This window comes from Petromyzon marinus, chromosome 29, assembly GCF_048934315.1.
Source record: "Petromyzon marinus isolate PM22_M1 ecotype Great Lakes invasive population chromosome 29, UKy_Petmar_22M1.pri1.0, whole genome shotgun sequence".
In the NCBI taxonomy this organism is placed as follows: domain Eukaryota; kingdom Metazoa; phylum Chordata; class Hyperoartia; order Petromyzontiformes; family Petromyzontidae; genus Petromyzon; species Petromyzon marinus.
The window spans coordinates 12,820,785-12,834,774 of record NC_133695.1 but is presented as its reverse complement, the minus strand read 5'-3'; the positions used below and the strand labels follow the sequence as shown (position 1 = coordinate 12,834,774).

Genomic DNA, 13,990 nt, shown 5'->3' with positions numbered 1-13,990 from the left:
AAGAACCAAGAATATACAACTACTTTGTTTCATCAAACCCCTTGTGTATTAACATTGTGGTGTAATAGCGCCGGCTGGTGGACAGCAGCGGCGACTGTGGTGGACAGACAGCACACACACCGGTGAGGATGTGAGCACGGTGTGTGGGCAGAGGGGAGGAACTAGGGCAAGAGTCACGGAGGACCCCGTCTGGAGGCCCCTAGAACCTACTAGCGGGTTCGAGAAGAGAAGCGCGGTCAGGGCGGAGCCAGGCCGCGCTGGTAGCATAAAAGGAGCCGAGTGGGAGCTCGAGGCTGCCGGTTCTGGGAATGGACTCGTCTCGTCGTTGATGTCGTCTCGTCGCCGTTATCGCTGAACGTCTCCGCTAGATGTTGCGCTACGAAGGAGAGGAGTTGGCTATCTCAGTCAGCGCCGTCAGTGTTATACGGCTAGTGTTGTGTACAGGCAAGGCTGAGCGATTGTGCAGAGCGTGCGGACGAGACCGTGAAAGTTGTTAATAAAGTGCCTCCTAGAAACTGTCTCTGAATCGTTGACACATTATACAATCTTTAGCGATTGAGAACCAAAGGCGTGCAAGGCTGCAGTAAAGGTTAAGAACTACTCCTCTAAACGCGTGATGTTGATTTAAAATTTGGAGGGTAAAGCCGGAGGACCCGGAGAAAAATCCACATGACCACGGGGAAAGAAACACAGACTCCAAATACACAGGTGTCAGGGTCATGATGGAACCTACGCCCTCCTATATACCAAGCAAAGTAATTAACATCTTACTACTGTGGCGCCACAAGAAATGTTATCTCGTAAATAAAAACTACTTCATTTGCTTGCATGTACTTGCCTCAAATACTGCAGTGACCGACCGGCCGAGCGAAAGCAACACTGCAAGCGGCTCCTGCGTGATCAGTGCACACGCACGACCCAACGCTACTCGCCCATCCGGTCCATCTGGATGTCGCCGTGGTGAGATGTTAACTCCCTCGCCTGGTACGCAGGAGGTCGTGGGTTCGATCCCGACGCCTGCTGCTGTATATTTGGAGTTTGCGAGTCTCTCCGTGGTCGTGTGGATTTTTCTCCAGGCCCACCGATTTTTCCCTTCCACATTTAGAATCAACATGCGTTTAGAGCATTTGGCTGATATAAATTTCCACATAAACCACTTCCTTTGAGAGGGCTCCATGTTTTGCAAGCATAAAAGGAGGGAATAACTGTGGCCGAAAAAGAAACGGAGCTTTGTATGGAGTGATAAGACTGTGTAGCTTCCACACAATATTACGCAGCTGATGAAAATAAGTCACTCGACTAATTTAGTGAGACCTCGGATATCAAATAGGAGCTGGTCATAAACAAACTGCATAGGTACGGAAACTTCTCCACTCTCTCCACAACTGCACATTTGATGACAAAATACCCAGGCAGGTGCTTGGTTTTTGTGGGGTTGATTTTAAGGCTCCATCTCTGAGTAGCATGCTCCAGGTTCAGCAGTCACATCTCCAACTCCTCCTCAGAATGGGCAGTAATCACCAGATCCGTATACATATGGTTGATCAAAAGCGAGCCATTTTCGACTGCACCCAAGCATCGATCAGCCTCCCACTGTATTTCTACCAGATGGAAATTCCACTGGTCCATCCATAGAAAGCTTATCAAACTATGCGATCAAAGAAGATGTGAGTGCAGGGGCAAGAGGAAATCCCCGTCGCACCCCAAGGTGCATAGAAAATAAGCCCAACACCTGGTCATGCAACTTTACCCAGGCCTGCCCACCATCATGAAGGTCCCTAATGATTGCGAGCAGAGGGTCTGGGACTCTGAAAGTACTCGCTTCTGCCATCTCATCGTAAGTTCCATCTCGCAACCTCCGATCTCTCGAACCTGACAAGTGAACATCGCTTCTCCGTTGCAGCTCCTGACGGATGGAATTCACTTCTCTCAATCCACCGCATATCGCAGTCCGTGTCTCCCTTGTCAGAATCTGGAGACATCGCTCTTTCTCCCATGCCTCCGAATGTGCTTTTCGAGTTCAATTTGTGCGCGTTATAATTTTTTATTAACGAAGGAAGAGTAGCTACATGTGGACTACAGTTGCAGTTTTTGAATCCGAGTAACATTTCAAATTTTAGACACAACATAAACGGCCATGGCCAATGAATGCCAACATTGCTTTAGCCTCCGGCATCCTCCCCCAGCTGAGTGAGGTGGCACCACCATGAGGCTCATTTACGGCATCGGGATGAGAGCAGGACCCTAATTGCACAATTTCCAAGCGATTGATATCACACTCATCGGCAGGATCCATAAGTGGGCCTCCAGAAAATATGTGGATTTTCAAAGTCAATAAATAAAAACATAAAATAAAAAAAGCAGCGTGTGCTGACTTAACGGGATAAAAACATCAAACTGAAACTTGCCACTTACAATGCGCACACTGTACAAAGTGTTGCGTGTACACAGCCGAACTGTTACCGAGTCTTTACACGTGCACAGGGAGACTAGCAACAACACAACTTTGCAATACTTGGTCATGACAATTATACATATAAAATATCACTATGATTCCTTAAAAATGACCGACAAACTAAAAAGCTGATGCAGTGAGCACTAGGTAAATATTTAGCAAGCGTTTCTCTACTAAGACCATGCTGACAACACCCGTAGTGATGCCTTACAAATACAGAACGCGGCTGTGTTGATGTATTCCCCATGTAAACGGCCTTTACGGGAGGAGTGGCTCTGTCCATCTGTGTCTCTGGAGACCGGACCGCTTTATCGGCTGCCGCCACTGCTGCCTTTGTCTTCATAGATCGATATCTCAATCTGGGGAATGAAGGTTAAGAAATGCAACGCACAGGATAACAACGATAAAGATCCCCCTTGTAGCCTTAACAGACTGTTGGGGAAAGTGCTGTTAACGAGCACCTATGAAGGCCGGCAGAGCACACGAGGGGGTGGGTTGCTAGCAACACGCCCGGCTGCCTTTGTCTCCCCAGTGGCGATGTTTACCACACACTGTACCAAGTACCCATCTGAGGCCGAGTCAATCTAGGAGAGGCCCAGGACCAGTTCAGATAATCGTCACCGGTGTTGGCCATGAGCAGGAATCAAACTCTGGTTGCCGAGTTCATAGGGCAGCGTGGTAACCGCTACATTACCGCTCCCCACTAACACACACACACTCGCCCACTTTACTCCCTACTCACTCACCCACTAAACCAACCACCCACTCACCCACCTTTAAAATCACTCGCTCAACCACCGACTCATTCTCACCCACTCACGCACAGACATGGGCAAGATGCCTCCCTACTCAGACGAGTGGTGTAAACCTCTACGTTCTCATGGCAAAACCCAGTCGCACAAGTCGCTCGACGCTGTAAGGATACCACGCGGAGGCCTCTCTCGATGGGGTCAGTGATGAGCAGGCCGCGCGGTGCGTAGATCTTCTCGTTCTGCTCTTGCACGTACTTGGAGATCTTCCTGAGCACCTGCCAAGTGTCATATCTACACGTGAGGTGCGTCACATCTACATCAAGGGGTCAAGCCTGAGGGCACGGGCAAAGAACAAACGCAGCACTCGACGCTCACAAAGCACGTGACAACAAGTCACGATCAAATTAAGAAAAAAGATGTGGGGGGGAGGTTGACCCCCCGAAGGTCAATTTATTTTTTAGAGAAAGGTCAAAGCAAAGCAGTGTGTGATGTGTGCATGTAACCCTGACCCTTGTGTGAGAGGTATGCAGTGACCCTGGCTCCGCGTGAAATGCATGGTGCTCGCATATGTGACGCTTGAGATTTGTTTATTTTAACTGGGTGAGAACTCAAGAGACCAGAATCGTCTCATTTGCAAGAGTGACCTGGTGGGATTCGCAGGGGATGATTGATTCCCGCACCTCCCATTTGCCCGGTTGGCTACGTATGGTGCGAAATAAGTTCCACATACATGTCAATTGTTAAGTGCAATCCAAACTGAGGAATTTGCTAATAATTTTGGAATTTGGCAAATTTGGACCCTGATGACCGCTCACAATGGCCTACTGTTGCGAATGACATGTGGTACAGTAGTCCCTTGGTCAACAGTGACATCGGCTAACGGTTTTTCGGTTAACGTTTCGCCTCCCACATTTCGATGAATGGTATGTTCACGTTATGCACGCGGGTGCCAATTTCGGCCAATCCGAGTGCTGGTAAGTGGAGCTGAGCCTTGCCCTCAGCCAATCAGCGATACCTATTTATGAGCCGTTTAGACCTCGACTGGCTTTGTTTACATCACACTTTCTGTTTTGGCAGTGGAAACAGCTCTCTTGCAGACTCGGTGATTTTTACTTATTTTTCAACTTATAAGTGAATTCGATTAACAGTTATTTCGGTTCACTGCAGTTTTCGTGGACCGGATTAAAAACGTTAACCGAGGGACTACTGCATTTTCATGGTCATCACACCCACGGTAAAAATGAGGGCGGCCGCTGGATTGAAACCACAAAGCTCTGCAATGGCACAGTTATGGCGAGAAACTTGCGCTGCTGGCGAGGGAGCGGCACCTTCTCGTAACGCGTCTCCATGCACATGAAGAGAGTGTATCCCGTGAGGCAGCCCAGGCAGCTCTCCACGTACGAGTGCGCTCCGATCTTCTCGGCCTCCGTGTAGAGCTTGTTGAAGGTCCGCACGGTGTCCTCAAACAAGTTCTTCTCGATCTGCTCGCCAGACATCGCAAAGCACACGCTCGGTCAAGAATGGTGGCGGAGGTAGCAGCAGCAGCAGCAGAGATGCCCAGAGAGCCAAAAGTCCAGAGAGCCTTTGGCTTTGTGGAGCGACAGGAGGCGGCGAAGTGTCTGATTATTTATTTTGTATCTTATGTTATCTAAACGTAAGCCTGTCCCTCATTTCGTATCAGGTGACTCATTAGCCATTTGACACTAACAAAAATACATACAACCCAACAAATTTGACTGAACCATTCAAGAAAAAACCAAAGTAAAATTATTTACTTCTTACACTATAAGAAAAATGACAAGAGGGCAGGGCTACACGATTATTTAATTATCGATTCCTCTTCCGATTATCGCTGGTCAGGAGGTGACGGGGGGGGTGTGGTGGCGTCGTCGGCTTTGGCGGCCGTGGAGCGCTGAGCGTGGCTGTGGGGGAGGGGTGGGGGGCCACCATCTCTCGGGGGCCGAGTAATCGTCTGCTAAAACCACAGTCATGTAAGTTCCTGATTGTCCCAGCTCTAGCTTGAGTAGAGCAACACCGCAATATGCAAATATTCGGCATACAAATTTTCCGTGTAACGAACTTTGGATTTATTACCATTATATTAATGGTAATGAAAATAAAGTTAAATCATAAACAAATATACTGAAGTAATATGTAAATAATACAAGTATCCATCTGAAGTACAATATAAATGAAAATTATTATAAGATATGTTTCTGCAGCAATGCGCATCATGTTGGGTCACAGAATGTTTGCTTACATTCGTCCTGGCGAATCAGCGCGCAACAAAGCACTATGCTACGGCGCTGTGGAGTGTGGTGGGCAATGCAACCTATTGGTGAGTGTGAATATATTTTACAGTATGGTACATTATTTCTTGTCAGTTTTTTATTTTAATACTGCACAGTATAACATACCATATTATTTTACATATAGATTGTCCATGTTTACAATGTGAATAGGTAAGTTACGAAGTGTTTATAGTATGAAATGGTGAGTTACGAAGGCTGGGAACGCATTCTCATTGTACAAATCTTATAAATTTCGATTTAAAGCTTTCGTGACTGCAAGGATTCATCTTCTTTGGTTCTTTCGGTAAAGTCACGTAGAATGAGAATAAAATAATAAATTAATAAAATAACACAATAAAATTCTCACGACGTTTCGGCCACAACACAAGTGGCCTTCTTCAGGTGAAGGTCACCTGTGTTGTGGCCGAAACGTCGTGAGAATTTTATTTTGTTATTTTATTTTATTAATTTATTATTTTATTCTCATTCTATGTGACTTTACCGAAAGAACCAAAGAAGACAAATCTTATAAGTTAGTCAAAATACTAAGTGTCAATAAACAATCAAGGCTCCAGGAACGCATATACTGTACTTTGTATATCGAGGTATTACTGTGTATATTTATTACAATGTTAAACTGTGCTGTAATTATTTAAGCTAATGTGTCAAATTGCATTAATGAAATCTAAACGACTGCATTTGCGTTTTTTATTTAGCTCCGTCGGTCTGTCTGTGACAGCGGGGGGGGGGGGGGCAGGATAACCCGTAAACAAGAGCCGATATGAACAAAACGTTAGCAGAACTTCGCGGAACGTCAATCAAAGGGTTTAATTAAACTTGGGACGAAGACCAGCACGAAATTATTAATAAATGTAGCGCTAAAAGGAAGTGCGCTCCTCCTATTGTGGATGATGTAATCATTACACGTCAGGTAGTTTCACGTTACACAATATCTCGTCGTGCGGCTTGTGTCTCTGTGTGGTGAGTCTATGGGTCTCTGTGTGAGTCTATGTATGTACGTTGAACCTCTTTTGCATGGTACATAGCAAACCGTGCTAAATGGAGGTGTGGGGGGGGGAGGACAACCTATACAAAGAGCTTACCAATCATTTGGGCAATGGTCTTCTCACATTCTGCCACAATTTTCCTCATTTCTGTAACCTAACCCGAATACCGTCGAAGACAAGCGCATGCCGTAGCAAAGCTTGCCATAGCAAAGCTTGCCGTGCGTATGTGCGCGAGTGTTCCTCCTCGGCTAACCCACGCAACGGTCGTGGTGCCTGCTGCAGGCTGCACTCTAACCAGGGCGACACGTTACGGGGGGGGAGGAGGGAGCAGCGTAGTCACCCGGGGCTCCAGCTCAGGCAGAAACTTGATCTGGAATCGGCAGGAGGTTCCCTCCGAGTAGTCGCGCTGCACGTACACTTTGGTGAGAAGGAAGGCCTGGCGCGAAAGGTCATCCAAACTATGTGCCTGCACGCATCACACGCCGACACGCACACATCACACTCCCATGCATTGTACTGAATTTGAAACACAAGCTTGAATAGACGTTTAGCTCTCCAACCCACAGAAACTTTACTACCACCACCAACTTAGATCATCATTAATCACTGCTGAGCCTAGAAGCTTGGATAGCTTTTAATCACCGCCATCATTAACACCACCACCAACCGCCATTCGCCACTAAGTGGTGGTGACGTCACCACCTATGAGATCTTCACTCAAAACTGCTCTAGAGGAGTTGTACACCCCTAGCTGCCACTGCTATTCAGTGGCCTAAAATAAAATGTTTCGCTCCAGATGACCGCTGCCAAGTATTATCTGTATTTTGATTAAGTGTGCTGATCTTAAAGGTGCATTGAAAAATGTGATACTCCGACTGATGCTCCTGTTGTTGTGGAGTGACTCATGCAGCCAGCATTGGCTCTAGGGTTTGGTGTTACATGTTATTTATGTAGTTTATTGTTAAAAATTCGGTCACAGTCCCTATGATCACTGTTACATTGCATTTATGGCTTATTTTGATTTCGAAAACGTTTTTTGGTTTGGCCATGTTTTTTTGTGTATTGTAGTACAGAGTTAGACTGATGGCCTTAATCCTAGTTGTCTTGTGGTTGTTGTTGACTTGCATCCCACTGGGATTTTTGCACACAGCGTTGGTGTACGGTGCTATTTCAGGAATATTTTGATGTTTTTTCCTTGATTTTCTGTTTGCACAGTCACATAGTCACTTTAAGATGTTTTCTTGTTCATGTTTTTGTTTTTTGTTTGTTGCGGTTGCACCCGATTCAAGAGCCGAATGGCTCACAGGGCTATACCAAAATAAATGGAACTAAATGAACTATGAACTTAGTTGTCAAAGGCTCGCTGACAGGTCACTGGACAGACTCAGGTGCCAGGGGTTGACTGAGATGTCTGGCAGATATACCAGCTGTGCCCCTACCGTGCCAACTTGCTATGTTTTAGCCGCCCGGCGCTCTGCTCTTTGCTGTGAGCGCCACTCCTCTACTGTTGTTGGGAGGGCGACTGACTCAACCAGAGTATCCTTCAAATCCTGCGGAACACGTCCAGTGGTCCAGCCTGTTGTGCTGATGTAATATTGGGCAGTCTGCACACAAGCGCCACCCTCGGCAATTTCCTTGGGAAGATTATCTCTGCCCGGGCGATTTTGCAGGTCTGACTCTTGATCGCCTTCTGTACTTTCCTACACTCATCACAGTGGAATAGGCCTCGGAAAAGGTAAGGTAATTTCCCCTTTTTATCGGGTAAAAGGGTAAAGGTGTCGACCATGCCAAGGGGTAAGGTAAAGGGTAGGATAATGGTAGCGCGAAGTATTACCCGGTAAATACCCTGTTTACCACTTGCTAAAAGCTCCGTGGCGCAGTACGTGGCCTCCATTTTTTATTGGAATCATTGATGTCGGACCAGATGGAGACGGACCACGTTCTTGAGGTAGAGAACGAGGTCGAGGATGCCAGCAACGGCATTTTCGGGGTCGCTGCAAACAGCAATCGAAAGGGGCAGCGGCAAGCGTTCCCGTGGGAGCACACGCTACGATTGGGTGGAGGGTGATCCCCGTGTGCAGCAAGGAAAGCGGCAGTGCGTGCACTGCTGCAAGTGGTTTTCCTCCCACACGAATGCGTCGGGGTGGAAAGCCCACCTCAAGAAGCACAACATGCTCGCCCCAGGCAGCAAGGTCGGGACGTTGGCATCGGCGAGCTGCCTAATATGCAGCACACGCTGAGCCGGCCAGCAATCCCGGATCACCTCCTGGTAAAGTTTTAGAACGCGGTGGTTAATTTTGTTATCCAAGGTGAAATCTCTTTGGGAGCCGCCGGCACCATCATTCGCAGGATTGTCGAGCATCACGCCATCATGCTGCCCATTGTCGGGGCATTCTTCTCCAACCTGGACGTCATCATCTCGCTCACCATCGATGAGTGTTCGAACAGCAAACCGGAAGGGATTTTGGATGGTCACGGAGCACTGGATCGACACCAAATCTGGTGCGTCGAATTCCATGCTGCTGATGATCCTCGATGTGCAGTCCGGAAGGGGTGTCGGCAAGCGCATTGCCACCACTCTGTCTGAGCACCTCCAAATCCTCGGGCGCAATGTCTCGACCAAGCTGCTCGCTGTCACCAGCGACAATGACTCCGATGCAATCAGTGCTGTCAAGACGTTGTTTGCCCTGGGTGTTAAAGTCAGAACACCCTGCTGATCTAACACTTTATAACAGCTATTTCAATGCTAAATTCTCCTGTTTGATATGTAAACTCCTTTGTCAAGGCGCTTTACTTATCCCACCTAGCTTAAAAGACGCTGCGAATCTTAGCAGCGTTCATTGAGGCGCTGTCGTCCCGACAGTTCTGTTCCTTCACCTGAAGAAAGCTACTTGTGTTGTGGCCGAAACGTCGTGAGAATTTTATCGTCTTATTTTGTTTGTTTTATTCTCATTCTACGTGACTTTACCGAAAGAACCAAGAAGATGCTTAGTTTTAGTTTGGAACGCGGCCATCCATCCTCCTCTCACCGCTGCGCAAAGAGCCGCTCGCTATTCCATCTCCACCGACTCTCTCAAGAGGCACCCTGAAAGGCCCCGCGTCTCTCCCGCCACCCTCTCTCGTGACACCGCACCAGCCAGGTACTCATTTAAGGCGGAGTCGACCTAGGGGAGGCCCATGCCCGGTTCAGATAATCGTCACCGGTGTTAGTGGCCGTGGAATTGTTCGCGTTACTGAACGTCGTGACCACAGAGCCACCCGTACAGCCTGGGGTGGGGACTGCTTGGCCCAGCGCTGCGCGCCTGTGAGGGGGTGGTGTGGGCAGAACCACACCCGGCCGCCTTTGTCTCCCCAGTGCTGATATTGACGAGATACTCGTTTGAAGTTGAGTCCACCTGGGGGGAGGCCCAACCCATATGTTCGACGACAATGTTACAATGTTATTTATTTATTGTGAGCGAGAATTTAACTCGGACAGCGGAGTGCCTTTAACCACTGCTGTTTGTACTGTATTGTACAGTAGTGCCGCTCCCATCATAGACCAAGGGCCCCCGTGTAGCCTGTAACAGACTGTAGGGGCAAGTGCTGTTAGCGAGCAGCAGCATCTGTGACGGCCGGCACACGAGGGGGTGTGTGGCCAGCACCACGCCCGGCCGCCTTTGTCTCCCTAGTGGCAGTGTTTACTCCACACCGCACCAGGTACTGTTTTGAGGCCGAGTCGACCTAGGGGAGGCCCAGGACCGGTTCAGATAATCGTCACCGGTGTTGGTGGGCGTGAATCGACCTCGGGTCGCCAACATCACCAGCAACATCACCATCACAACCAACATTATTATCAACATCACCATCACTACCAACATTATTATCAACATCACCAGCAACATCACCATCACCACCAGTAACATCGCCACCATCACTACCAACATTATCATTACCAACATCACCAGCAACATCACCATCACTACCAGTAACATCACCATCACTACCAACATTATCATCATCAACATCACCATCACTACCAACATTATCATCATCAACATCACCAGCAACATCACCATCACCACCAGTAACATCACCACCATCACTACCAATATTATCATCATCAACATCACCATCACCACCAGTAACACCACCATCACTACCAACATTATCATTACCAACATCACCATCACTACCAGTAACATCACCACCATCACTACCAACATTATAATCACCAACATCACCATCACCACTAACCAACGTCACCACTACCACCAACATTACCACCACCATCGCCACTAACCAACATCACCACTACCACCACCATCACTACCAGCAACATCACCACTACCACCAACATCACCACCATCACCAACAACCACCACCACTACCACCCACAACAACCACCACCACTACCACCACTAACACCCACCACCACCATCACCACCAACACCAACAACCACCACTAACACCCACCACCACCATCACCACTACCACCACTAACAACCACCACCACCATCACCACCAACACCAACAACCACCACCACCACTAACACCCACCACCACCATCACCACCACCACTAACACCCACCACCACCATCACCACCAACACCAACAACCACCACCACCACTACCACCACTAACACCCACCACCACCACCATCACCACCAACACCAACAACCACCACCACTACCACCACTAACACCCACCACCAGCACCACCACCAACACTAACACCCACCATCACCACCAACACCAACAACCACCATCACCACTAACACCAACAACCACCACTAACACCCACCACCATCACCACTAACACCAACAACCACCACCACTACCACCACTAACACCCACCACCACCATCACCACTAACACCAACAACCACCACCACTACCACCACTAACACCCACCACCACCATCACCACCAACACCAACAACCACCACCACCACTAACACCCACCACCACCATCACCACCACCAACACCCACCACCACCAACACCCACCACCACCACCATCACCACCAACACCCACCACCACCATCACCACTAACACCAACAACCACCACCACGACCACCACTAACACCCACCACCACCATCACCACTAACACCAACAACCACCACCACTACCACCACTAACACCCATCACCACCATCACCACCAACAACCACCACCACCACTAACACCCACCACCATCACCACTAACACCAACAACCACCACCACCATCACCACTAACAACAACAACCACCACCACTACCACCAACAACCACCACCACTACCACCACCACTACCACCACTAACACCCACCACCACCATCACCACTAACACCCACCACCACCATCACCACTAACACCCACCACCACCATCACCACTAACACGAACAACCACCACCACCATCACCACTAACACCAACAACCACCATCACCACTAACACCAACAACCACCATCACCACTAACACCAACAACCACCACCACCACTACCACCACTAACACCCACAACCACCATCACCACCACCAACACCCACCACCACCATCACCACTAACACCAACAACCACGACCACCACTAACACCCACCACCACCATCACCACTAACAACAACAACCACCACCACTACCACCACCACCATCACCACCAACACCAACAACCACCATCACCACTAACACCAACCACCGCCACCACTAACACCCACCATCACCACTAACACCCACCACCACCATCACCACTACCACCACTAACACCCACCACCACCATCACCACTACCACCACTAACACCCACCACCACCATCACCACCAACAACCACCACCACCACTAACACCCACCACCATCACCACTAACACCAACAACCACCACCACCATCACCACTAACACCAACAACCACCACCACTACCACCACTAACACCAACAACCACTACCACCACTAACACCCACCACCACCACCACTAACACCCACCATCAACACCCACCACCACTACCACCACCACTAACACCCACCACCACCATCACCACTAACACCCACCACCACCATCACCACTAACACCAACAACCACCACCACCATCACCACTAACACCAACAACCACCACCACCATCACCACTAACACCAACAACCACCACCACCATCACCACTAACACCAACAACCACCACCACCATCACCACTAACACCAACAACCACCACCAACAACCACCACCACTACCACCACTAACACCCACCACCACTAACACCAACAACCACCACCACTATCATCACCACTAACAACCACCACTACCACCACTAACACCCACCACCACCACTAACACCAACAACCACCATCACCACTAACACCCATCATCACCACTAACACCAACAACAACCACCACCACTACCACCACTAACACCCACCACTACCATCACCACTAACACCACCACCAACACCCACCATCACCACTAACACCCACCACCACCACTACCACCACTAACACCCACCACCACCATCACCACTAACACCCATCACCACTACCACACCTAACACCCACCATCACCACTAACAACAACAACCACCACCACCACTAACACCCACTACCACCACTAACACCCACCACCACCATCACCACTAACACCCATCACCACTACCACACCTAACCCCCACCATCACCACTAACAACAACAACCACCACCACCCACTCCGCGTTGATCACCTCCGCCATGACACGGCCGTCCCCCGTCCGGTGACGTCATCACCGCCGGCGCGATGACGTCCGCTCTTGACCAGGAGACGTTCCCTCACAACGTGGTTATGTCATATACACGTTAGCGTGATATCTCGTTGAGCTGAGCAAGGTGATGTCATCGCGCGGGTGTGTGTCGTCATAGGTCGGGATTGGGCTCCCCCCTGAAGAAGGGCAATTACGATTTAAAGCTTTCGTGACTGCAAGGATTCATCTTCTTTGGTTCTTTCGGTAAAGTCACGTATTTTATTTTATCAATTTATTATTTTATTCTCATTCTACGTGACTTTACCAAAAGAACCAAAGAAGAAGGGCAATTACCCAAAACGTCAGCTATTTATTTATTGGTCATTTAAAGGCTGCAGTGTTGTTGTTGACGAATGTGTTGAAATGTTTTTTCACTAAACTAAACTTTTTATTTTACCAGGTAAGGCCCACTCAGGTACACGTTTCTCCAAATTTTTGACAAACATGCTCCGTTGGTTAGATTTAAAATTAAAGGCAACCGCCGACCATGGTTTGATCCTTTGATTACTAAGCTCATGAAAACTATGGGACAAGGCTTGGGCATGTGCTCATAAAAGTAATTTGGTCAGTGACTTGCTAGAGTACAGGATTTTAAAGAATAGACGTGTCAAAAAAATACGGCATGCAAAAAATGCTTACTTTCCCTCCACTCTCCTGGAAAAACATGGCAACGCCAGGATCTTCTGGAAAACAGTCAAATGTAGCGAAAAGGCATCTAACACAGATAATCTTCCTATTGCTATTCTTAGTTCTTTCGGTAAAGTCACGTTGA

General features: G+C 48.5%; 1 protein-coding gene across 1 annotated transcript; it reads right to left on the bottom strand.

The window, feature by feature from the left end:
- Positions 1-2,024: 2,024 nt before the first annotated feature.
- On the bottom strand, positions 2,025-13,301 carry GOLGA7 (golgin A7). The gene is made up of 5 exons (XM_032962553.2): positions 13,162-13,301; positions 6,846-6,971; positions 4,536-4,688; positions 3,381-3,482; positions 2,025-2,814 (listed from the first exon to the last, which is right to left on the bottom strand). Exons 1-5 carry the CDS (start codon positions 13,168-13,170, stop codon positions 2,764-2,766), a joined length of 441 nt encoding a protein of 146 aa, XP_032818444.1. The 5' UTR covers positions 13,171-13,301; the 3' UTR covers positions 2,025-2,763.
- Between the last annotated feature and the right edge of the window lie 689 nt (positions 13,302-13,990).

Bases quoted from the DNA above. Each gene is read 5' to 3' on its own strand.
- GOLGA7 (XM_032962553.2), bottom strand. The intron at 4,689-6,845 runs GTGACTACGCTG...TCTGGCGAGCAG, and splicing joins TGCCTGAGCTGGAGCCCCGG to ATCGAGAAGAACTTGTTTGA. The intron at 2,815-3,380 runs GTATCCTTACAG...TTCATTCCCCAG, and splicing joins TCGAGAGAGGCCTCCGCGTG to ATTGAGATATCGATCTATGA.